This window comes from Carcharhinus amblyrhynchos, chromosome 18 (assembly GCF_965287045.1).
Source record: "Carcharhinus amblyrhynchos chromosome 18, sCarAmb.v2.hapA, whole genome shotgun sequence".
NCBI classification, from domain to species: domain Eukaryota; kingdom Metazoa; phylum Chordata; class Chondrichthyes; order Carcharhiniformes; family Carcharhinidae; genus Carcharhinus; species Carcharhinus amblyrhynchos.
Window position 1 is genome coordinate 22,996,580 of NC_137341.1, and position 27,318 is coordinate 23,023,897.

At 43.1% G+C, this 27,318-nt stretch overlaps 1 protein-coding gene across 12 annotated transcripts in view; it reads left to right on the forward strand.

Annotated features, from left to right (window-relative positions):
* The window catches only part of LOC145354912 (trinucleotide repeat-containing gene 6A protein-like), a 259,584-nt gene that overhangs the window by 183,114 nt on the left and 49,152 nt on the right, over positions 1–27,318 (forward strand). For 11 of the 12 annotated variants that reach the window (XM_080206542.1, XM_080206540.1, XM_080206548.1 and 8 more), the window contains 3 exons: positions 8,840–11,776; positions 24,395–24,601; positions 25,426–25,592. In XM_080206542.1, the coding sequence (XP_080062668.1) occupies positions 8,840–11,776; positions 24,395–24,601; positions 25,426–25,592 (3,311 nt within the window). The remainder of the gene's footprint in view (positions 1–8,839; positions 11,777–24,394; positions 24,602–25,425; positions 25,593–27,318) is intronic. The other variant, XM_080206546.1, reaches the window with a different exon arrangement.

Consider the following 27,318-nt stretch of genomic DNA (forward strand, 5'->3'; position numbering starts at 1 on the left):
CACTTTTCCTGCAATTCTGTCTGTATTTCAAGGAACCCAATTAGATCCTGCAATGTTGAAATGACTCTTAATAAAATCTGACCATACTATCCTCCTCCACTGCCCCCTCTTTATCACTCAGCTGGATGGAACTGTCCTTGCCTTATTCCATTCTTATCTATTGAATCATAGCCGGAGAATCACATACAATGGTCTCTCTTCCTGGTCCTGTAACCATTTCCGTTGTTGGTCTAGCGGGTGAGATAAATTCCACCCCCCCACCTTCTCATCTGTTTATGAATTTGTCCCTCTCAGTCATATACTCATTTATGAGGGATCATCCTGGGGGTCCCCACTGTCCTTGTGATCCCGCCATAATACAGATAAGTTTATACTCACCACCTGGAGTCTTCTATCCTCCTCCTCCTCGTTCTCCCACTCCGAGGTTGCTCTTACAGTCTGATGACACCTATCAGGGGTGATCAGATCCCTCCGTATCACTGCGTACACTAGTAAGCTGACACTATTAAGCTTACATTATTAAGCCGGCTTTTCCTTCTACTCCAGCAATCACTCAGTCTCTTTCTTACTCACGTCTAAACATCACACTCCAGGCAACCTTTTTCCAGACTCTATACCCACTTCAAGCTCTGACCTTCATGTGGGGGATTTCCCCTCTTAACAACCAGTCGAAGGCTGCATGTTGGAATCAGTTACCTCCTTGGCTGTATGTACTCAGTTCAGACGTCTTTCACACTCTCACAGTCTCTCATCACAGACTCTCTTTACAGATGATCACCCACTGTGGTTTGACTCACCCTATTAAGTTCAGTATTCTATTCCGGTGGCCTGGTTATGGCCATTCAACTAAGCCTGCAAACAATCCTGCGTTTTAGGCACCAATTGTTGTAGGTAAAAGATATCTCTGAGACTAGTTGTGAGTCAAAGTACTGCAGGTTTATTCTAAAAGCTTTTGGGAGAGGCCTGGCACCTAACAGCAGTTCTCCACGTTCTCTCCGAATACAAGTTAAGAGTAGATATTTATATCCCCCCCCAGTCACGTCTGCACTTTCCCAGACTCCGCAGGTTTCCAGACAGTGGCTTGTCTTCCATCATATGAACATTGCTGCTTCACGGTTGTTCTCAAGGCCGCGATTGTCTCAACCTTGCTCCTCTTCCCAATCAGCCGGTATCACATCTCAACACCAGTGATGTGATGAGCTAACGTACAAGCCAGCACAAACAAGTTAACTGGCATACAAAGTTACAGGGGCCTCTATAACAATTTTATGTTTGCAGATACCTGTGTAGCCTATGATCGGTAAATAATACATAATAAATATATCTGAAAGCATGCATGTAAACCCCGCTATGTTAAACAGAAGTCCATAATATTAAAAGACACAAAATAGATGCTAACTGGGTTAGCCACATTCCTGAACACAATTAGCTGGGAATAATCATAAACTGGTGCACAACAGCAGGGACAGCTGCTTCTCTTATTTGTCTTGGATATATGAAAACAAATCTTACAATACTCTTTACAAATCTCTGAGTTTACAAAGTTCATTAACCCTTTCCTTCTTCAGCAACATTACCCTTAATTTCCCCAAGGATCTACCCTTGCATGCCTGTCTCATCTATTTGCTGCCCCTCAGCAATATTATCTAAAAATACATGTACATTGATGACAAGATGCTCTATCGCACCATGACCTCTCCTGACCACTTCATGCACTCAGATTTGTCACTCTGTTCACCTGACATCCAGTATTGGGTGGCCAGAAATGCCTTTGAACTAAATATTGGAAAGATTGAAACATTGTTTCCTCTTCCCAAACTCCATTCCATGATCACTCTTCCTATCAACTGCCTCAAGCTGAGTGAGACTGTTAGTCTTGGTGGAATGCTTGACTTTAATGGGCTCGGGATAATATATCTGCTCCATCACAAAACTGCCTATTTACACCCCTGGAATATCACCCAACCCTGACCCCGCTTCAGTCCATCTGTGAAAACTCTCATCTATGCCTTTGACTCTTCCAATAGCCCATGACTGGCCTTCCATCTTATATGGACCCATACTCACCCAAAGCTCTGCTGCACCTTTGTAAATTGCACAGTGGCCTGGTCTAACAATGCCTCAGTTTTAAAATCCTCATACCTGTTTTCCAAATTCCTTTATGGTCTTGCCCCTTTCTATTTCTGTAAACACCTCTAGCCTAAGAAGTCATTGAGACCCCTGTGCATCCCAGACTTTTATCATTCCATCATTGATTGTCATGCTTTCAATGTCCTAGGCCTAACCTCTGGAATTCCCCTCCCATATTCTCTTCCAAGGGCTACTTAAAATCAATGACAAAACCTTTGGTTATCTGTCCTGACGTTGTCATCTGTGACTAGCTGTCACAAAAACATGTTATAGCACTCCTGGGAAGTTTTGCTCTGTTAAAGTGGCTATGTGATAATCATAATTATTGTTGAAACTGAATTATGACAGCTTTTAAGAAGGAATTGGGTTAGAGAGGCAAAATATTTTTAAAAAATGGGAAGAACAGTGAAGTGGGTTTAAAGTGGAGAAAGCTCCTACAGAGTATACCAGTGGTCATTTTCTGTGCAAACATAATGAGATATGCTCATTGGTGAGTGTTTTGCTTAGGTTTTCTAATAGAAACAGGCTATTCAAGTTGCTGGGTGACTTCAATTACTAAGTTAGCTACTCTGAACATTTTTTGTTTCTTTGGTTCACGCTTACTAATTGTTTGAAATGATTAGCATTTATGTATTTTGTTTTAAAAAATCAAAAGTATTTTGATCAGAAGATGTGATTGTGTATTTTTACTAGGCTGTCATCAAACTGTACTAAATGGAAAGCAGCTAGTAGAGTTTATAATAAATTAAATATCAGTTTTACAGTGTGACGGAATATATTCAGCAAGGCATTCATCAGATCTTGCATTACACTTGACTACAGCCTGTGTGATAGGAACACTACCCTAGCAACTCACAAGCAGCTTGCTTCACTTGATCTCATGGCAGACAAACAGCCTCATTTGTCCTTGGTTTCTCCTTCGTAGCCAATTTCCACACTGCACTCAATCTAATGGCATGAAAACAATAAAAGTGCACAGCGTCATGGCTGGAATTTTATGTTCTGTTCTAATTATGCAAAATAATTCTACAAGCATAGCCTTTTCATCATGATTTCTGAAATGAATTTCCCAACTTAAGATACAAGTATAACATTAGTATGAGAAGTTGCATAGTCTCCACTTTGCCTGGAGCTCTAATGCTGGGGCTGTGTTCATCTTGACTTGGTTTTTGGCTGCATTTTCCCAGCAGCCATTTCTTGAATGTTTGTAGCAAAGCTTGCGCAGTGCTGCTCTTACTATGGTGGTTGCTGTGCTTCTGTTGGCTGCTTTTCAATATTGACTAGTGTGCACTGATGGCAGGGGTTTCGATCATCTTCTACAAAAAAAAGATTTGTGTAATTATCACAGGGATGATGCTCGACTGCATGGTGTCACATGTGCCTTATTAATCATTCAATTTTGCTGTTAAACTAAGATTTAGGTTTTAAAATGTTGCTGCTTGGTAGCAAGTAGATTTTACTTTTGCACGTGGCATGAGAGATTGCTCAGACTAATCTTGGCAGAGGGACAAAATCAGCTCCAGGGGAGGCTTTGGCAGCCATGTTGTAGAGCAATCTGAAGCTGTACAGTCCAGCTGAGGAGAAATAAGCTGTAACTCAGCGTTGCCGTCTGGAGGGACGGGATCTCAGAGAGAAAGGTGTCTCTAGATTGAATGTTTACGTTAATTTCCTGTGGATACCCATGTATTAGCTAAGTTTATGGGGATATACTCTGATTATTTCTCCTCTGTTTTTCTTCAAAACGGCAACAGCTGCATCATGTGTCCTGCTGAATCCAACCTATTGAAGGCATGTTTTCTTTAATATTCTTCACATGCAATTTCGTTGTCAGCATGGACGCTCCATTAATATCACTGGCACCATCATCTTGGTATGTGGGGCTGGACATAGTGGCATTAAAAGATTTGCTGTTTATCTTGTAGGCTGAAGTTACAGAAAGGTGTTTTGAAAGTTAAACTTCATAGAATGAAATAGGCGAGTTAGAAAAGTTGACGTGCTGTTTCTGACTTTATTGATAAGTCTATACATTTTCCACCACCAATTATCTATTGGCAAGCATTCATCAGTTAGGTCCTTAATCAAATACTTGGGCAAGGATACAGTGTGAAATTGAGATTCTCCACACATACACACAGTATGAAGCACATGTTCAGTAATTTGTTTAATGGCCAACAGATGGTTTAGATGAGTTTGTACCGGCTGGAGATGGTACCTTTGCCACCAGGGAGGAGGGAAAGCAACAAGTTCAGAATCAGGAATGCAAAAACACTTAGCAGTTACTTGTATTGCGTAAGAAAGGGGCGATAGAAAAGATGATTTCAGTGTGCCTTCATGTGCTAAGTAAAAGTTCTCTTTTTACACACTTGCTTCAGTTTTTATTGTTTTTTGCATGAATTTGATGTTTGAGCTGATTGAATGCTCATGCATGTTTACATTGTGTTGTGCACATTTTTGCTTCCTTTTTCTGAGGGGGCAATTTTATTATCCATGCTTTTCTTCCCCTCTCCCAAAATTATCAGCAATTGCTGCATCATAGTTCAAACAGTGGGCAGCACAATGATAGCCAAATCAGTGAATTATTTGAGCACAGGTAGTAGTTACAATGGAGCTGATTCCTGCCTGCACATCCATTTTCTATTTCTGGTTACTGGATAGCATTTGGGAACTGATATCCAGGTTTACTTTGCTTTCTCCTTCCCTGCTTCTCTTAGTCTGAGAAAATTAAGACTAACTTGACTGCCTCCTCCAGCCTCTGACTTTTAATGCATTCTTGCATGTAGATGTTGCTGGCCAAGACAGCCTTGAGCAGGTAGTGGTGAACTGCTGTTTGGGCCCCTGCAATCCATATGGTGAAGGCACCTCTGTAGTGCTGTTAGGTATGGAGTTTTGGAGAAATTGAGGGGTTTGCTGTGCCATGTCAAAGGCAGTTAAAAGTCAGCTGCATTGCTGAAATCACATAACCAGACATGGTAGGATGGCAGATTTCATTTTTTGAGGAAAATTGGTCAACCGAATGGGTTTTAAAAAGTCTGCTAGTTTCATGGTCACTGTTACTGGTACTAGCTTTTCACTCCAATTCATTTAATTCATCAAATTCAAATTCCACACTGGAGTTCTATGAGGATGTGTCTAGGGCGGTGGATAGAGGAGAGCCGGTGGATGTGGTCTTTCTAGATTTTCAGAAGGCGTTTGACAAAGTACCTCAAGAGGTTATTGCAGAAGGTCGAGGGACATGGAGTTGGGGGTAGGGTGTTAGCGTGGATAGAGGATTGGTTGTCAAATAGGAGGCAGAGAGTGGGGGTCAACGGGTGCTATTCGGATTGGCGGATGGTGACTAGTGGAGTGCCCCAGGGGTCGGTGCTGGGGCCTCAGCTTTTTACCATTTATATAGATGATCTGGAGGAGGGAACCGAGTGTAGGGTGTCGAAATTTGCTGATGACACCAAGATTGGGGGAACGGCAAATTGTGCGGAGGGTGTGGAGAGTCTGCAGAAGGATCTAGATAGGCTGGACGAATGGGCCAGGAAATGGCAAATGGAATTTAATGTTGGCAAGTGCGAGGTGGTCCACTTTGGTAGGAAGAATGGTAGGAAGGACTATTACTTACGGGGCGAAAAACTGTAGCAGGCGACGGTGCAGAGGGACCTCGGGGTCCTTGTGCATGAGTCGCAAAAACCCAGCTTGCAGGTGCAGCAGGTGGTCAGGAAGGTGAATGGGATGCTGGCCTTCATAGCGAGGGGGACTGAATATAAAAGTAGGGAGGTCTTGCTGCAGCTGTATAGGGCATTGGTGAGGCCGCAGCTGGAGTACTGTGTGCAGTTTTGGGCGCCGCACCTGCGCAAGGATGTTTTGGCCTTGGAGGGAGTGCAGAGGAGGTTTACTAGGCTGATACCGGAGTTGAGGGTGTTGAGCTATGAGGAGAGGCTGAATAAACTGGGCTTGAACTCGTTAGAGTTTAGAAGAATGAGGGGAGATCTCATTGAGACGTATAAGATGATGAATGGGATGGATAGGATAGAGGTGGAGAGACTCTTCCCGCTCAAAAAAGACAGTAGGACTAGGGGGCACAGCCTCAAGATAAAAGGGGGGCGGTTTAGAATGGAGTTGAGGAGGAACTTCTTCACTCAAAGGGTGGTGAATCTCTGGAATTCTCTGCCCGTTGAAGTGGTGGAGGCTGCCTCGCTAAATATTTTTAAGACGCGGGTTGATGGGTTTTTGATAAGAGAGGGGATTAAGGGTTATGGGGAGAAAGTGGAACTGAGCAGCGACAGATCAGCCATGATCTTATTGAATGGCGGGGCAGGCTCGAAGGGCTAGATGGCCTACTCCTGCTCCTATTTCTTATGTTCTTATGATGGGATTTGAACTTGTGTCCAGATTTTCTGTATTACTAGTCCAGTAACATAACAACTATACAACTAAATCCCCAACTAAATTACCAGTCCGAGAAACAAGTAAGTTTTACTCTAAGACTGGAGTCATAGAATTCCTATAATGCAGAGCCTGCACCGACAGCAATCCCACTTGGGCCCTATCCCTGTAACCTAACCCCATGCATTTACTCTGCTAATGCCCCGGATGCTCAGGAACAATTTACCATGGCCGAACAAACTTTATACAGTCAGTTGAGGCCAGAATTATCCAGGTTCTGGGTGCTTAGAGGCAACAGTGCTAGTCACTATGCCACCATGCTGCCTAATAGAGACTGGAGTGCTGTTTATTTGAAATGTATGCAACACCAAAACGTGATGTTGAATGAAGTTTACATTGGGACTAGGGGGTCAGTTATTTCATCAGAGACCTGGGTTTAAATTAGTTCTGGTTACAAAGCTGCAAAATCTGTGCCTAACGTATGTTTAGGCTCATCACAAACTTGATGTATTTCTTTCTGGCAGAGCTACTGATATAAGTACTTAAGCTTTACTGTATCTTGCAATTGGTCTGTTGGCCACAGTTAGGGTCTTATATCCAGCTATCAGAAAACTGGGCTTTTTATAAACTATGTGTGAATTGTAATTTTTAGTAAATGAGTTCAACTAGATGCTACAGTGGTGTGGTGGCAAGTCAGTTTCATCATTGGTTATGCTTGCTGGCCCTTTTCCGCACTTCCAAGTGGTCTAAGTAGCCCTTGACCCAGCTTGCCCTGATTTGCACAACACAAAATCTGGTTAGATCCAAAATCAGGCAAGGAATTGGAGCTGAGGTTGTTTAGTTTTTTGACATTGTACTTGTTACTTTTTAAAAAGGTGTCAGCCCAATTAATGGGAGATGAGCCCATAACTCAAAGCTATCGATAATGCCATACTAAACTGGCATGCTATGACTGGCAGGTGTCAGAAATGGAAGTGTGTCCCTATTTGTATATTTATGTCAAGATTACATTATCACCCATTTAACTATTGATGCAGAACAATATTTTGGAAAGATTTACCTGCAGAGAGAAATTTACCAGCAATTACTATTACCCTCAAGGTGTCCTCAACAGTTTACAAACTAAATTTGCCAACAGCATGTTTTTGTGTAGCCATCTTAAAGAAGCAGGCTGAGTTAGCAACTATGTGCTCAGGCTCTGCAAGTAGTATTGTGAGAAATCCACTAATGTTTTGCAGGATTACAAAATAAATACATATAAAGGAGATGAATTGAAAAACAAACAATTCCTTTTCCCATCTTGCAATCTTAAACTAAGGCTATCACCGGCATTATTTTATCTCAGGACCATTTTGTATAGTGAAATTGCATTGGTCCTAATTGTTCGTTCACCAGAATTAATCAACGCTTTCTGTCACAGGGTCTTGTCATCCCTTGAAGCAGCACACCAGATATATCTTATCTGTCCCATTAAATGTCTAGTATAATCTCCCCATTTAAGATTATGTAACCCAAATTTCTTCAGCCTATGCTCATAATTTGTTGCTTGGATTCCAGAGATCAGCCTCGTGGATCTGCTTTGGGGCAGTTGCATGGCTTGAGTATTTATTTCCTTGTATTTGGTGATCAAAATTAAATAGTCATTGAGGTGCTGTGAGACAAGGCCATTTGTATAATTTTAGCATGACCTCCTCCCATGTGTACTCAACTGATTTATCAACTAGCAATATAATTCAGCATTTCATTTGCTATTTGAAAGGACATATTTGTACATTTGCGGTTGACATTCCTTTGCTCGCATTATGTAGGTTAGAGACAGCCAAGCAGGGTTTATGTACAGCACTCCTCTGCAATTGCCGTTTGACTTAAAGTTCTGTTCCAGTGGAATCCATAAACAGTTTGTGGGTAAGATGGTGCACAATCAGCCCACTACTGATAATTGTTGTTCTGAAGAAAATATCCTGAGCTCAGTTTTCTTTGGCAGAGCAGGAAGGATTTTTATTCTCCAGGCTCCATGTGCTGGGGGTTCAATAAGTGCAGTACAAGAATCTACGAAGGTCAACTTCATGAAAGTGGCTCACTGTCCTCCTTCCCGTTCTGAAAGTTCCACTGGCCTGATTGTGTGTATTGATATTTGTATAGTATGGTGGCTGCACTTTGTGTGAGGTATGCATATTGTCGAGCAGAGGAATTGAAATTGCTGTTGGCACTCCTCCGGTACCTAAAGTGGTAAACAGTAGGCTGAAGTATCTATTTGATATATGACCCAATGATAACATGATTCAGTAGTGTTGCTGAGCGGATAGAATGTAAACTTACATTCGTGTTTTTCTTACAGATTTAAATCACAGTTCTTTGGGATCGCATTATGAAAATTCTCACTGGGGACCTGTCTCTACCAATGGTGACTCTTCTACAAATTGGGATAAAGTTATTGTAGACGGGTCTGACAAAGAAGCTTGGCCTTCAATCACTGGCAGTGACCCAGAGTTAGCTTCAGAATGTATGGACATTGACTCTGCTTCAAGCTCTGGGTCAGAGAAGAACCTCAATATCATGGCTTCGGGGAGCACAGATGGTGATGGCAACAGAACAAGCAATGGAAATGGTTCTTCAAGCCAGTTTGTGATTGGAAATGTCAGCAATAATGTAGGAAATGGAAGTATTAATGGGCCTTGGGGAGGATCTCGAGGCCCTTTGTCAAGCACATGTCAGGGTTCAGCAGAAAATATAGATGGCAAACCAGAAAGTGGCCATGGTAAACTGAATGCTTGGGGTAGCATAGGTTCCACATCAACTGGATCCTTGAATCCAAACGCCAACCTAAGTGGTTGGCCTGTTTTGGAAAATGATGGAAATTCTGTGCAAGGACCTGTGCCAGGAGGCAATTCTGGCACCAATGTTCAACGTAGCACTGTAGGTCAAATGCTGAATAATCAGAGTGTTAACGTGGGATTGTCAGCTCATGGTTCATGGGGAAGACTGCAGGAGAATTCTGATGCAGAAGTTAATGGTACAAAGAAAGTTTCATTCAGTGGACAACCTCAAAACCTTAACACTGAAATGAATGGACCAAATAACACTACTAACCCTTTGACCTCTAGCTTACCAAACTCTACTAGTTCGATGCAGACAAATGAACTGCCTAAACTTACAGGGCCTGGAGCCTGGGGTGTACCCTTAGGAATGAGCACAGTAAACCCATCTCAGCTTCAGGCCTCTTCAATTACAAATGGCACTTCTGTTTCTCAACTTGGCAATGGAGGAATTAGTGAAGGAATGAACAGTGGGTCACATGGTACGACTTGGGGTACATCCAGCACTAATTACTCTGGAGAAAAATGTCCAGGCTTGAGCAGTAATCTGGGGCAAACTAGTGGCGACACTGTGAATGCAACTCTAGCACAATCTGCTATTAATGGATCTGGGCATACTGCTTACAAAAATAATGGGGGAAGCAATAGAGGAGGAGTTGCTTGGGAATCTGGTGTGGTCAACTCCCACAACATGGCTTGGGGGGCAGGGAGCAGTACAGGCTCCGGAGGGACTAGAAGAGTCTGGGGAAACCCAGCACCAAATGCAAACACTGGCACTAATGTCTCGAATGGGGAATGGAACAAACTGCCTAACAATCAGCATTCCAATAATGGTCTAAATGGAAGTGGTAATAGGAAGGGGACAAATGGATGGAAAAATCTAGACGATGCTCTTTGTGGTCAGAATCAGAACTCTAGTATGTGTCAACCAAGTGAACAGAACAACATGTGGGTTAAAACTCCATCGACTTCAGGTACAGCAGACAGTGAAGGGAGCACAGAGAGCACAGGAAGTCGCCATGATAGAATGAGTGTAGGAAGTGGTGATGGCAGTAACAGACGCGGTGAAAAAAGGAAACCTGACCAACCAGGTATGGTTCAAAGCATTCTGAATAGAACTGATTTGGACCCACGTGTCCTTTCCAATACAGGTTGGGGGCAGACTCCAATCAAACAGAACACTGCCTGGGATATTGAACCTTCAGCAAAGAGTGAGAGAAAAACTGACAATGGAACAGAAGCCTGGGGAGGTTGTGTGTCTCAAACTTCAAACTCAGGGGGTTGGGGGGATGGGCCTGGCCCTATCAGTAATGATACCTCATCAGTATCTGGGTGGGGGGATCCAAAGCCTGCTACAGTCTCTTGCAACACAGGGTGGGGAGACACCAAAGGCTCAAGCAGCCAGGGGGGGTGGGAGGATAATTCTGCTGCTACAGGATTGGTTAAGAGCAATCAAACATGGGGAGGGAATAAAGAAGAGAAGTCAGCTGCATGGAATGATGCACAAAAGGTCAAACAGGGATGGGTTGATGGGCAAAAATCAAATCAGGGTTGGGGAATATCTGGAGCTGATGGATGGGGAGAAAGCTCAAAGAGTGGCCAGTGGGGAGAATCACAGAAGACTAGCTCAGGCAGTTGGGATAATGATATTGATAGACCTGTGCCCGGATGGAATGAACCTGGTAGACCAGGCACAGGCCGAGGCACATGGGCAAGTAGCAACAATTCAAACCCCAGTAGTTGTAGTACAGGTTGGGGGGAGGCCACCAAGCCTGCTCAGGGCTGGGGGGAGCCCACCAAGCCTATTCAGTCCCAAGGCTGGGGGGAGCCCTCCAAAGCTGCCCAGTCCCAGGGCTGGGGAGAGACCTCCAAGGCTGCCCAGTCCCAGGGCTGGGGAGAGACCTCCAAGGCTGCCCAGTCCCAGGGCTGGGGAGAGACCTCCAAGGCAGCCCAGCCCCAGGGCTGGCGGGAGTCCGGCAAGACTGCCCAGTCCCAGGGCTGGGGCGAGTCCAGCAAGGCTGCTCAGACCCAGGGTTGGGGGGAGCCCACCAAGCCGAGTAACTCTGCAGATTGGAATAAGGCACAGGACAGTAATGGTTCTTGGGGAGCTACACCACCTGCAAATAAATCTTCTGGTTCCGGCTGGCTCAATGGCCCGATGCCAGCTGCATCAAAAGAGGAAGAACCTACAGGCTGGGAAGAACCTTCTCCAGAGTCTATTCGCCGCAAAATGGAAATTGATGATGGCACCGCTGCCTGGGGGGACCCAAGCAAGTACAACTACAAGGGCGTGAATATGTGGAATAAAAATGCAGAGAACAATGGAAATGGTTCAGAGCAGCCAGCACAGGTCCAGCCCCCACCAACACCTCAGCAGACTCCACTCCAACACCAACAACAGCTGCCACAGCAGATGCCACCGCCAAGTGCCATGCAAAACAAGGACAACAATAGCTCCGGTAAGTTTAACTTTGATTTACAGCACCAGAATTGTGATAAACAACAGGGTGAAATTTGAAATTCTGATTTTTTTTCATCTGTCGGTCATGGGTGTTAGTGGCTGGCCAGTATTTATTGGAAGAAATCCGACAACACCAGTTTAAAGTCCAAACAGGTTTATTTGTTCCACTCCTAGCCACCTGACGAAGGGACAGGCTGTCCTGAAAGCTTGCAGCTTTTGTTACAAATAAACTGTTTGGATTTTAAACTGGTGTGGGATTTCTTTATGTTTTACCCCAGTCCAACGCCAGTGTCTCCACATCGTCAGTATTTATTGCCCATCCCTAGTTGCCGTTGAGAAGGTGGTGGTGAGCTGTCTTTTTAAAACGATGCAGTCCATGTGTTGTGGTTTGACCTATAATGCTGTTAGGGAGGGAATGCCAGGATTTGACCCAGTGACTACGAAGGAACAGTGGTATACTTCCAAGTTAGAATGATGCATGGCTTGGAGGGGAACTTGCAGATGATGGTGTTCCCATGTATCTGCTGCCCTTGTCCTTCTAGATGGAAGTGGTCGTGGGTTTGGAAGGTGCTGTCTAAGGATGTTTGGTGAATTGCTGCAGTGCATCTTATAGATAGTACACACTAAGTGTCAGTGATGGAGGGAGAAAATGTTTGTGGATGTGGTGCCAATCAACTGGGCTGCTTTGTCCTGGATGTTGCAAGAGCTACACCCATCCAGGCAAGTAGGAAGTATTCCATCACACTCCTGACTTATGCCTTGTAGATGTTGGACAATTAGAAACGGTAGGGCGGCATGGTAGCACAGTGGTTAGCACTGCTGCTTCACAGCTCCAGGGTCCTGAGTTTGATTCTCGGCTCGGGTCGCTGTCTGTGTGGTTTGCACATTCTCCTCATGTCTGCGTGGGTTACTTCCGGGTACTCCGGTTTCCTCCCACAGTCCAAAGATGTGCAGGTTAAGTTGATTGGCCATGCTAAGAAATTGCCCCTTAGTGTCCAGGATAGCGGAGGTTAAAGGGATTAGTGGGTGTAGTATGTAGGGATATGGGGGTAGGGCCTGGGTGGGATTGTGTTTGGTGCAGACTGAATGGGCCAAAGGGCCTCTTTCTGCACTGTAGGGTTCTATATAACTTGCCCTGTAATTAAGTCATCCTGCAAAACACATTTTGTTTAATGTCGTTTATGCTTCAGGTTCTGTTGTTCCAATTTGCATTGCCATTTTTGATTTTATGTTGTTGCACTCTGGACTTCCCGCACTAAACTCTGGGTGAGCTGCTTCTGTAGTCATCAGAGGTACAGGCTGCGAGGAGAGTGCAAAGCCTGAGATCTGGGAGAAGAAGTGCAGAACAGGGTTAGGAAGTTGCTGGCTTCTAATCAAGTCGTGAAGTATAAATAACCCGGGGGAGTGGGTTGGAAGGGAAAGTAGAACCCACAAGCTCCATTTGCGCCCCGGCAATAGGCTTCATCCATGGCCAACCCCCACCCAATCACAGGCTATGTTTACAAAAAGCCACCACAAGCTACGTCCGAGAAGACTGTCAGGAAGGGGTCCAGGCTCCAGTACGAGAGGCAGGGTGAGTGGCAAGGGAGCACAAGAGGTGGGCTGAGTGGCAAGGGGGCGCAAGAGGTAGGGTGAGTGGCAAGAAATTGAGCTTAGTTTCATGAGTGCTGTGGATGTGGCATAGCAACTGTGCTACTTGTTTGGGTGAATTGATGTTATCTAATTTAAATTTTAACAAAAATATTGTACTATTCAGTGGTATATTTAACTTGCACGTTATTCCAGCTAGGAATGCACAGTTGCACGTGAACGGTACAGTATTTCAATTTGTACAGTGACTTTTCTAGGCAAGAAATGTCCATAGGAACCTATCTCTGGCTTTAATTTTAATTCCTGTGGACATCCTTGGTTCAGTTAAAGTGGTTTAAATTAAAGTTGTGACTTTCAGGAATACAACCATAATTTTAGGTGAGGATTTACTGCATTTTGTGGATGCATTCATCTACTAACTCTTGCACACACTGTTAGATCATGCTTTTGATGTGTTCTGAGGTGACCAGTGAGCATTTGTAACAAGGTTTGGTTCTTTCTGTCCGATTATTTCATGTGAATTCTTTGAACTTCAAGACCCATAATTTGCATAAATATATTTCCAAGTAGAAATTTCTACCTTACAGAATAACTGATTTTTGGGAGTTTGTAAATGAACTTCATAATAATTTCGATATTCATGTGTCTTAGAAGATTTAGGAGCAAAGTTTAATTTTCATTGCCTACTCTGTCTTTGTGAACCTGTCATGTGGTCAAATATGATGTCTAGATGAGGTGAATCGGGGCATTTGTTACTGCTAAAGTGATGAATTTATTCAGTCGCGTACACTGTCCAATTCACCAGATATTTCTGTATTGCCCTTTTCTGCCATTCTTGGCAAAGGAAAGTGACCTCAATGTGTGTCTGTAAGTCCATATCAGAACCAACAACATAGGTAGAACCATAAGAATGATCTGTTGAGAGAACTTGAAGAGTTATGGTCCAAATTAAAATGCAGAGCGTAGAAGGTAATAATTTCAGCAGTGTTAGCTGAGCCATGTACCAGTTGTTATGGGGTCAAGCAGATTAGAGAATTAAATTTTTGGTTGAGTGATCTAAGAAGAAAGGATTTTGATTCGTGGGGTACTGACACCAGCACTGAGAAAAGAGACCTGTTCTTTGGGGTGGGCGCATCTGAAACTGGACTGTGATCAGTGTCCTGGCGCATTTACTAACTTAGGCCATGGATAGGTCATTAAACTAAAATCAGAGGTGGTAAGGTGAAGGAAGATTTAGAAATCTAAAGACAAAAGTTGAATCAACTGTTGAGTGTAGCAAGTTGGGTAAAGACGAGCAGTGCAAGATGGGGGACTGATGTTTCTTGGTAATGCATCAATGAATGCGGTCCATTCCTTCTATTTCAGAGATTCTTGGGCTCCCTCCATATCCCTTGAGTTGGCTGTCAATTTCCTGAGCTGCACTCAGCTCAATGTGTTTACTATGCTGTTTCCTTAATCTGGTCCATTTTGTGCACCTATGATGTAATGGATACTTTGAGTGTTGTTTATACTGTTAATGTGGTATGACCAGCACATTAACATGGTGTCATTGAATGCTCAGGACCTCATGGAGTGATGAAAATAGATTTGTCCATTATTCTGTTTGCTTAACTAAGAGTTTGCTTAACTAAGAGTTTGCTTAACTAACAGTTTGCTTAACTAAGAGTTTGCTTAACTAAGAGTTTGCTTAACTAAGAGTTTGCTTAACTAAGAGTTTGCTTAATTAGTAACCATTCTTGACTCAGGCACAGTCTATACATTTACTGCCATCTCTCTGCTACCTATTTTCCATTACGGTTTAAGACATGCTGGTGAGATGGCTTGTTCATTTTTTTAATCCCTACAGTGCAGAAGAGGCCATTCAGCCCATCAAGCAAGCACAGACAACAATCCTACCTGTAATCCTATGTTTTTACCCTGCAGTCCCCTGACACTAAGGGCAATTTAGTATGACCAATTAACCTAATCTGCACATCGTTTTGGGCTGTGGGAGGAAACCGGAGCACCTGGAAGAAACCCACGCAAACATGGGGAGAATGTTCAAACTCCACACAGTGATCCAAGGCTGGAATTGAACCCGGACCCCTGGTCCTGTGAGGCAGCAGTGCTAACCACGGTGCCACCATGCTACATCTATCTTGCTATACAATCTTGATTTTCCTCGTGTTCATTTGTGTTTGGGTTTCACTTTCGCTCCAGACTTGAGCCTATCATTTTACTTCTGTTTTTCCTCCTTACTCCACTTTCTTCCTTCACTCTTGGATGGAAAATAGGAACAGGAGTAGACCATTGGACCCCTCTAGCCCGATTATGATTGGCTGATCCTCTTATCTCAACACCATGCTTGAGCTCTCTCTATACCCCTTTACGCCTTTAGTGTCCAGAAATCTATGTATTTCCTTCTTAAATATATTCAGTGGTGTCCTCCACAGCCTTCTGTGGTACAGAATTCCACAGGTTCCTCATCATCTCAGTCTGAAAAGACCTATTTGATATCCTAAGATTGTGAGCCATTGTTTTAGATCCACCAGCCAGGCAAAACATTCTCCCTGTATCCAGTCTGTCCAGCCCTCCCAGGATTTTCTACATTTCAATGAGGTCCCCTCTCATTCTTTGAAACTCCAGTCAATACAGGCCTAGTTAACTCATTTCTCTCCTCGTATGACAATCTTGCCTTCCCAAAATTCAGTCTGGAGAACTTTCACTGCAATCTCTTCATGGAAAATATATCCTCTTTTAGGTAAAGAGACCAAAACCATGCCCAATGCAGGTCAGCATAGTGCATGGCATGGAGGGAAACTGCAGATGCTGGTGCTCCCAAGCATTTGCTGCACTTGTTCTTCTAGGTGGTAGAGGTTCTTAGTTTGGAAGATGCTGTTGAAGGAAGCCTGGCAAGTTGCTGCAGTGCATCTTCAGGATGATGCACACTGCCATCACTGTGTGGCACTGGTGGAAGGAATGCACGTTTAATGGTGGATATGATGCCAATCAAGTGGATTGCTTTGTCCTGAGTGGTGTCGAGCTTCTACAGTGTTGTTGAATGCACTTTTCCAGTCGAGTGGAAAGTATTCTATTACACTCTGACTCGTGCTCTCAAGGTGGTGGACAGACTTTGAAGAGTCAGGAAATTAGTTTCTTGCTGCAGAATTCCTGGCCTCTTGTAGCCACAGTATTTATGTAGCTGGTGCGGTTAAGTTTCTGGTCAATAGTAATCCCCAGAATATTGATGGTGGCTGATTTAACGATGAGAGGGCTATTGAACATCAAGGGGAGGTGGCCACATCTCTGTCATTGCTCAGCATGTGTGGGAATTGCTCGGACAAGCTTGAATGTTACATAAGTTTTGCTTCATGTGGACGAGAGCTGCTTCATTGTGAAGAGTTGAGAATAGTACTGAACATGATTCAACCATCAGTGAACATCCCCACTTCTGACCTTATGATGTTTGGGTTGAGGGCACTACTCTGAGGTTGAGATGATTGACTTCCAACACCGTCAGCCATCTCCCTTTTATGCTCTGTATGACTCCAGCCAATAGATGGTATTCTACTGATTCTCATTGACTTCAGTTTTTCCAGGGCAGTCACACTCACCTCACCACTGAATTTTAGCTGTGTTTTGACCAAATCTGTAATGCAATATTGAACTAAGTGGGCTTGACAGAAACCAAGATCAGCATTGTTGAGCAGGTTATTTTTGAGTAAATGTCACTTGATAGTGCTGTCAGTGACAACTTCTGTCTTTTTGCTGATGATTGAGAATGTCCTTCCTTTTGTGGATAGGATATATTTGGAAAGTTTGCAACATTGCAGATAGATGTTGTAACTGCTTGGCTTGGGACATTGCTGGTTCTGGAGCACAAGTCTTCAGGTACTACATCAACACATTGTTAGAGCCCAAAACCATTGAAATATCCATTGCCTTCAACTATTTCTTAATACTACATGAAGGGGACCAAGATGGATCATCTTCTCAGCACTTCTGGCTGAAGATGGCTGCAAATGTCTCAGACTTTTGCATTCAACCTTATGGCACTCTATCATTGAGAATTTTTGTAGGACCTCCTGCTATTTTATTGTCCATCACCATTCATTGTGTGGCAGGACTGCAGAGCTTTGATCTGATTCATTGGTCCTGGGATATTTAGCTCTGTCTATTACATGCTGTTTATGCTCTTTGGCATACAAGTAGTCAGTGCTGTAGCTTCACCAAGTTGACACCTCGTTTTTAGGTATGCTTGGTGCTGCTCCTGACATGCTCTCCTGCACTCCTGATCAAACCAGCGTTGATCCCATGTCTTGATTGTAATGATAGAGTAAGAGATATTGCAGCCATGAGGTTATAGATTGTAGTCAAATACAATTCAGCTGTTGATGGCCCACAGTGCCTGATGGATATCCAATTTTGAGCTACTTGACCGTTTCTGAATCTATCCCATTTAGCACAGTAGTAGTGCCAGATCACATGATAGAAAGAGTGCTTGGCGTGAAGACAGGACTGCATTTCCACAAAGGTTTACTGATGGTGTTAATTTATGGTGAGAAGCTCATTGTGGGGTCATGTGATACTAGTATTGCAAATAGGTCTCATTCAAATCGTTTGGAAGAGTAAGAGAAGACTTGATTGAAATAGGTAAGATTCTGAGGGGTTTTGATAGGGTCATTGTGGAGAGGAAGACCCCTCTGGGAGAACCTGATAAGGGGTTGTCCATTCAGGACAGAGATGAGAAATTCTGAGTTGTGAATCTTTAGAATTCTGCCTCCACAGTCTTTTGAGGAAGAAAATCCTTGAATGTTTTTTAAGGCAGGGACAGATTTATGCTAAGGTGGTGAAAGATTATTTGGAATAGGGGGAATGTGGAGTTGAGGGTGGAGTTAGATTATTCAAGATATTGAATGGTGGAGAAGGCTTGAAGGACCAAGTGGCCTACTCCTAACTGTGAATGTTTGTACTTCTGTTCCCCCATTCAACCTCAGATAGTTGCCAGGAAGAGGGATGGAGTTCTTCTAGCTGGAGTTACCAAAGATGAAGGTGTTTGCCTTCTCACTATCTAACTGGAGAAAATTAATACTTGTTCAGTACTTCATTGAGGCCTGAGAAACAGTCTGATAAATGAACAACAGTGGAGGAATTGAGGCACACACAATAGTGAAGTAGATCTACGTACATGTGAAAACTCATGATTTTCCTTGCCACATCACACCGAGAGCACACAAAAGTGAAATAAAGCAAGCTACCGATAGATCTTTGGGGAACACAAGAGTAATTGTGTGAGAGAAGCAATTGCAGGTGATGTTCAGGCTAAAACAAGAAGAGTCTGTTTATCCATCCATCTTAGCTATTTGTTCTGATTCCTCTCCTATATTCTGCATTGAACAACATACATTTTATTCATGCAGTCTGTTGTGACGGATAGCCAAATTAGTGTTCAATTTGACAATTTGATTCAAACCCCATTTCTTGGCATCAGAGCTGCCAGCTTCTACCTCTGCACCACTATCCATAGTTGAGCTGTTTTCTGGCTGAACTTCCCCAGTGATCTCTGTCCATTGTGTTGTTCTCCCCAGCATCCTGAACGCTATCCTAAATTCCAACTGAACCCAAGCCCTGTGGCCTACACAAAATCCTGATGGTCATCACCTGTTCTCATTAGCCTCCTATTACAATGCGTTGAATTCAACTTTTTTGCCTTCATTTACAAATTTCCCTTTGGCTTTACTTCATTCTGTCTCTGCTGTTTCCTCCGACCATATTTATTAGGGTGTGCTCTACAGTCATTTGACTCTACTCCCTAACCACCTTCCACATTTAATGGAGAGTTCTAAGCCCCTCTATCTTAGTATATCTTTGCTTCTAAAATAATTCAGCGCAACGAAGCCTTGCGGCCCCATCTTGTCTGTGCTGACTCTATCAAAAAGCTATCTGATTAGCCCCACTCACTTCTTTGCCCAAAGCCTGACAAATTTCTCCTTTTAAAGAATGTATTCCAACTTCCTTCTATTATTTTTGAATCTGCTTCCATCATCCTGCATTCCTCAAGGTAGTGTACTAGGCCTAATCATCTCTTAAAAAATACTCCAGAAGCTTGACACCATACAGGACAAAGCAGTATGCTTGATTGGCACCCTGTTCACAAAGATTCACTTTTCTACCACAAGTATAGTGGCAACAGTGTACAACATCTATAAGATACAGGAATTCATCAAGGTTCTTTGGATATCACATTCCAAATCCACAAGTATGACCATCTAGAATGGCAAGGGCAGCAGATGCACCAGAACACCACCTGGAAGTTCCTCTCCAAGCCATGCAACATCCTCGGTTGGAAATGAATCATTGTTCATTCACTGCGACTAGGTCAAAACCTTGGAGCTCCCTCGCTAATGGTACTGTAGGTCTACCTACACCTATTGACTGAAGCATTTAAAGGCAGCTCTCTGCCACCTTCTTGAGGGCAAATAGGGATGAGCAATAAATGCTGGCCTAACAGGTGATACCCATGTTTGATGAATAAATCAAAAGTTCTTATTGGTATGTTCTGGATTATACCAGCTTGATCTTTTGTATATGAAATTCCCATTGCCCTCCCTACCCACCCTGCTTTTACTGCCAGTTGCCTTTGCATTTGTGTCCTCTGGTTACCAACTCTCCCCTCCCCACCCACGCACTGGAAAATGTTTCTCCTGTCTACTCATATCAAAGCTCCGTTTCAAACACATCACAAATCTTGCTTTTGACATTTTGAGAAAATTCAGGTTTTGCTAGCCCTGGAATCATCTAAACCTCAACTCCTTTGCTGTCTGTCAATCTGTTCTCTGCTTTTCAATTAAGTACCTAGGGAGCATTTACTACATTGAAGGGGCTACATAAATGCAATTATTTGTATTTGATACAAGGCATAGATACATGAACAATCTTTTTAATTCCCCATTTTCTAAGGTGCATTACGTTGACACAATCAGCATTTGCAGGGCCTGGAGGATTGGGGAAATGAGTCTGTGTCATAGTCCAGATCAACTTTCAGATAATCCTGTTCACCATCTAAAATGATAGAATGCACTCTGGACTTAAAACGTGTGATCAATTATCAACACCAGCACTTTCCACTTAGAATCGCCGAATCCCTACACTGCAGAAGAGGTCATTCAGCCCATCTTGGCTGCACCGACTCTCTGACAAAGTATCTTAACTAGGTCCTCTCCCCCTGCCCTGTTCCTGGAACCATATATATTACCATGGCTAATCATCTAACCTATACTTCTTGGGGCAGTAAGGGGCAATTTAACGTGGCCAGCCTGCATATCTTTTGGATAGTGGGAGGAAACTGGAGCACTGGGCAAAACCCATGTAGAAATGGAGAGAAGGTGCAAACTCCACACAGTCACCCAAGGCCAGAATTGATCCTGGGTCCCTGGAGCTGAGAGACAGCAGTTCTAACCACCGTGCTGCCATAGTAACACTAAACCACTACAGTTAGTGTCTCAATAATGCATGTCTAAAGCTGATACGCAGATGTGCAGCCTAATCACCTTGGTTGTCAGTATGTGTCCTACCCATGCCCTTCAATCCTTCAACTCCAGATTGCTACATTTCTACACACACCTGCTCTCCAGAGCTTTTCCAAACCACTCTGCCTCTCCATTTGTCTGTGCCCATCTTTTAACCTTGTTGGGTCCTCTGAGTTGAGTCCTTTACATGAAGCATTAAGTCAATGCTGAACTCATTCATCATTAACATCCATCATAACATGCTTTCTTTTGTGGTGGTTCTTCAGACACTTTGGATGTCTGTAGGAACAATGCAACTAACTGGAAGTATACCCAAAACTGTTGGCATTCAAGAGCAAGAAGACTGGTCTACCTAAATAAATTTGTGACTTGGATAATAAGAAACATGAGCAGGAGTAGGGCATTCAGCTCATCTAATTGTGACCTTGAATATATTCTATGACCTAGCCTTCACTCCTTTCTGGAGTGGAGCCTGGGGGACGGTGACAGAGTGGCTAGCACAGCTGTCTCAAAGTGCCAGGGACCTGGATTCAATTCCAGCCTCAGGTGACTGTCTGTGCATTCTTCCCGTGTCTGCGTGGGTGTCCTCCAGGTGCTCCAATTTCCTCCCACCATCCAAAGATGTGCCGGTTAGGTGGATTAGCCATGCTAAATTGCCTCTTATTGTCAGGGATTAGCGGAGTAAATGTGTGAGGTTACAGGGATAGGGTCTGGGTGGGATTGTTGTCAATGCAGGCTCGATGGGCTGAATGGCCTCTTTCTGCACTATAAGAATTCTGTGGCTTCTGTGATTCTGTGAAGTGGATTCCAAAGACTAACAACCACCTGAATAATATTCAACTCCTTTTATTCTTCCTACCTAAGTGTATAACTTCACATTTTCCTACATTATATTCCATCTGCCAAGATTTTGCCCCCTCATCTAATTTGTCCATATCCCTCTGTAGACTGTGTCACCCTCGCCACTTGCCTTCCCACGCATTTTTGTGCCATCTGCAAACTTGGCAATAGGACATTCACTTTCCTCAGCCAAGTTATTAAAATACATTGTAAATAATTGTGACCCTAGCATTGATCCCTGCGACAATCCACTTGTTACAGATTACAATCCTGAATGTGCCCCTCTTACCCCAATTCCGTCTTCTATCAGTTAGCCAATCCTCTGTCCATGCTAATATATTACCCCCCAACACCGTGGGCTCTTATCTTATTAAGCAGCCTTTTGTGCAGTATCTTATCAAATGCTTTTTGGAAATCTAAATATAATACATCTACTGGTTCCCATTTATCGATCTACTTCAAGAATTCTAATATATGGTTTCCCCTTCATGAAGCCATACTGACTCAAATTTCTAAATGCTTTGCTATTACATTGTTAATAATGGAATCTTAATATTTTTCCAGTGATAGAAGTTAAGCTAATTGGCCTATACTTAGCTTATTTTTGTCTCCCTCCCTTTTTGAATAAGGTCTTACATTGGCAGTTTTCCAATCCTCTGGGATATTTCCAAAATTTAAGGATTCTTGGAAAATTACCGCCAGTGTATCCACTATCGCTGGCTACTTCTATTAATATCCTGGGATGCAACCCATCAGGTCCAGGAGAATTATCAGCCTTTAGCACTATTCTTTCTCTCTAATGCTGTCAAGCCTGCTGAGATTTTCCAGCAACTTCTGTTTTTGTTGTGGCCTTTAGCACCATTGGTTTCCTATACTTTTCCCTTGCACTTCCCTTGTTTGTTGGTGCACTCTTCTGTTTAAGGTCTGTGCCTGCCTTTCACTCTCTGGTTATCATTACTTATATTGCTATTCTGTACTAAAGCCTCTCTTATACACAGAGGAATAATCATTCATGCAAGAGTAAAGGAGTCACAAGGTCAACTGAACATTATAAAACTGGATTCTTTGAAAGAAAGTAAGGCATTTTGAAAGGAAGGAAGGAGGGGGTGGGAGCTGTTGAAGTTTTGGTTTGAATTAATGTGTGTGGAAGAAGTGTGGAAGTCCGTCTGTGAGGCTCAGCAATCCTGTTTGGCGGTGTTCACATTTGATTCTCTAGTACCATGTGTGGGTCCACTGGGTGAAAATTAGCGGAGGTATCATCCTCCTGGGAAGTAGAGAGGTGGCAGGCGGTGTGGAGGGGAGACTAATGACTTGTCAAGTTATTCAGAGTTCATACATTTCGAAAGTTACACAAGTTGCATTGGACCTGTCATGATGGGGCATGTTCCAAGTACAACAGAATCTAGACTTCTTAAAACATGCACTGTAACACTAGTGTTGGTAAGTGACATGCCTTTAATCACTACTAAATCTGATCTATACATGTCCGTTATTTTGTGATGAATGAAGCAGCTACTTTTCTGTAAACCCCTTGTATGTCATCACCAGGCCTTTCTGAAGTAGCTAATGTACTAATCCAGTTGGCTGCCGAGTTAATATTCTACCTTGATATGGGAAATGATACCATCTAGAGGGATCCATTCAGATTGCAAGTAGAGCTGTGTGTTGGGAACAGAGTTGGTAACACTGAGAAAGCATTGATCCCCTTGGACAGAATATAGTTCTTGTATTTTAAATTACAACAGTCTTCTAATATACTTGCTACATGTATGAGGGAAGATTTAATTGGATAGTTGTACATGCAGTTGACCACTTGAATCTTAGAATTGTTGAATAGTTACAACATAGAAGGCCTAAGATAAAAGCAAAATACTGCGGTTGCTGGAATCTGAAACAAAACAGAAAATTCTGGAAAATTTCAGCTGGCCTGATAGCATCTGTGAGAAGAGAATAGAGCCGACATTTTGAATCTAGATGACTCTTCGTCAGAGCAGAGAACAAAGAGAATCAGCAGAGATATATACCATGGGTGTGTGGGAGTGGTGGAATGGGACAAAGGGAGTACAAATGAGTATACATATGGCTGAAAGGCACTAAAAGTGTCCATTAGGTGACTAAAATGCATGAGTGGCAGGACAGAGGTACACATGGTTAAGGGACTGACTGAAGATTATGGCAATTGCCCTGAAAGGGGAAGGGGGGCCTAATTGGCCCATCATGTCTCTACTGGCGCTTTGCAAGGGCAGCTCAATTAGTTGTAGTCCCCTGCCTTTTCCTCATAGTCTTGCAGATCTTTTCTCTTCAGATAATTGTCCAATTCCCTTTTCATTGACGTGATTGAATCTACTTTGCCACACAGGCATGCATTCTAGCTCCTAACTGCCTGTTTTTGTAAAGAGAAGAAAATGTTGCCTTAGGTTCTTTTCCCAGTCACTTTAAATCAGTGTCCTCTGATTCTTCACTGATGGGAACAGTTCCCCCTACCTACTCTCTCCAGGTCCCACACAATTTTGAATACTTCTTTCAAATTTCCTCTCGACCTTCTTTACGGAGAACAATCCCAGCTGCCTCAATCTATCCTCTTCATTTTGGCACTGGAGTGGAAGAGCAGCGTGTGTTGACAAGGATATCAACTGGGCATTTTTTTTTTTTTGTTTTTTTATTTTTGTTTGATAAAGGTTGGGGAGAACCTTGCAACATTCAGACAAAACCAGAATCCTCTTGGGGAGAACCGCCTGCTCTAACTGCAACAGTGGACAATGGAACCGCAGCTTGGGGTCAACCAATGGATACAGGAACCAGCTGGAGAGAGCCGGTTAATGACAGTGCTGGTACCTCTGGTTGGGGCAACACCCCAGCTGCCCCACCACCTCCAAATAGACCTGGTAAAACACTCAACACTTTATAATTTCAACACAGGTGTAAATTTGGAGCATGGGTGCGATTCATTCATTGTGCATTGGGGCCTTGAGTAATGAGTTCCATCACTCATTTGGTTTGTTAAATGTAACATAGTATTTTGTTTGTTCCTTAAGTTAACAAGTGCACCTTGCTCTATTCATCCAAAACCCTTTCCTGCCAATGGCATGGATTCCATTCTTTAAGTTTGGGTGGGTGTCCTTGCTACTTAACCACAAAATGGTACTAATCTGAGGTCTAAATTTGCTATCAGACATTGTTGCCCACCCCATTATGTGAATTCTTTCCCATCTTTAGGTTTCCCCAGTGTTAAAAGCACTTCTCTGTTGAAGTACATGTTCACGCAGCTTGCTGTTAAGGCCCTGCAAGTATCAAGACTATCAGGTCACTGCTTAAAACATAGTCAGCCTTTGTCTTAGTTTCCCTGACAGACAAAGTGCCTTTGTTGTCCCTCTTCCAAGGACAAGATCTGCGATTTTTGCATGTCCTTCAACTTCTGGTTCTACTTATTGTTCTTGTGTACAGAGTTGCAGGAGCATCCCTGCAAGGCATGTTATAGCATATAACTGTATTGGGTTGTTGACTGACCTTCTGTTTGGGTATTTTAACATTCCTGCATGGCATTACCAACTGGATGAACATCATAAATTATGTAAAATATTACTGTGTCATCACAATTCAAGACTAAGTTGCTTAGAAATGTTCACATCTTTGTTTCTAAAAGAGGGTGGGAGAATAATGCAGACCATAATTTTCTCAATAGTTGTATTTGGTGATGTGTTATTTACAGCCCCCAAACCTATGCAAGATGGCTGGGGTGATGAGGAAGCATCAGTGTCAGGAACTCGTCACTCCAGCTGGGAGGATGAGGAAGGGGAGTCGGTGATGTGGAACAGCAACATCTCGCAGGATAACAGCTCCTCTTCAAACTGGGCATCAAAAAAGATGGCTCAAAAGGTAGGCTTTTTTGCCAACCATATTGCTTACAACTAAAATCACTGACCTCAGATGTACTGGTGCTTGGTTTTATTCCTCCTTATTTTTAAAGCACTTGACTTTTAATCTTGCTCAAAATCTTCTTGTATTAGTTAGATGTTTACAAAAAGTACAGGGCTTTGGTGGCACCACATCTGGAGTATTGTGTGTAGTTTTAGCCTCCATATTTAAAGAGGGGTATACTTGCATTCAAGGCAGCATAGTGAACGCTTGCTAGATAGGTCACTGGGATGAGAGAGCTGTTCTGTGATGAGAGGCTAAGTAAATTGGATTTATATTGTCTGGAGCTTAGAAGTGTGAGAAATGAATTAATTTGTGGGCAGCACAGTGGTTAGCACTACTGCCTCGCAGCTCCAGGGACCTGGGTTCGATTCCCGCTTGGGTCACTGTCCATGTGGAGTTTGCATATTCTCCCCTTATCTGTGTGGGTTTTGTCTGGGTGCTCCAGTTTCTTCCCACAGTCGAGATGTGCAGGTTAGGAGCATTGGCCATGCTCAATTGGTGCTTAGTATCCCAGGATGCGTAGGTTAGAGGAATTAGCAGGGTAAATATGTGGGATTACAAGGAAAGGGCCTAGATGGGATTGTTGTTGGTGCAGACTCGATGGGCCAAATGGCCTCCTTCTGCACTAAGTTTTCTATGATTCTGTGAAACGCACAAGATTTCGATGGGCTTAACAGGGCAACACACGAGGCTGTTTCTGCTGGCTGGAGTATCTAGGATAATGGGGCACAGTCTCAAGATGAGGAGGCAATCATTTAGGACTGAGATGAGGCATTTCTTTAGAGTTCTCTACTCCAGATAGTTTTTGGATGCTCCAGCATTGAATATATTTAAGATTGTGTTTCAGGGAACCAAACAATATGGGGTGTGGGCAGCAAAGTGGAGTTAAAATCAAAGGCCAGCCGTGCTCGTGTTGAAAGATAACAACACAACACAGCACGGGAAACAGGCCCTTTGGCCCAACGAAGATGGGGCAGGCCATTTGGCTACTGCTGCTCCTATTATAAAACATAGAACATTACAGCGCAGTACATATTCTTATGTTCTAAAGTACTGATAAAAGTTATGTTGTTTTAAATATTTAAACTAAGTTTATGATGTTAGCTATAACAAATTTAAAATTAGATAGCTATCAGTTTTATCAGCTATCCAATTTAAAAAACCACTGCAAGTGCCACAGTATTACTGTAAATGACACTGCATTGGAGGCCAATCCTGTAATTTAACCAATTGACAACTGTTCTCATTATATATTAATGATTTGGAAGAGGGAACTAAATATATTATCTCGAAATTTTCCAATGATACAAAGTTGGGTGGGAGGGTGAGCTGTGAGGAGGATGCAGAGTTGCCTTGGGTTGATTTGGAAAGGCAGAATGCATGGACATACGCATGGTAGACATAGTATAATGTGGATGAATATGAGGTTATCTACTTTGATAGCAATAATAGGAAGATAGGTTATTACTTGAAATGGGTGTAAATTGAGAGGTAGATGTTCAGCGGGACCTTGGTGCCTTTGTGCATCAGTCGCTGAAAGTCACAGGTACAACAGGCATAAAGAAGGCAAATGATGTGTTGGCCTTCATAGCAAGCAGATTTGAATATAGGAATAGGGATGTTTTACTGCAACTATGTAGGCCCTCACCTGGAGTATGGTGTCCAGTTTTGCTATCCTTATCTG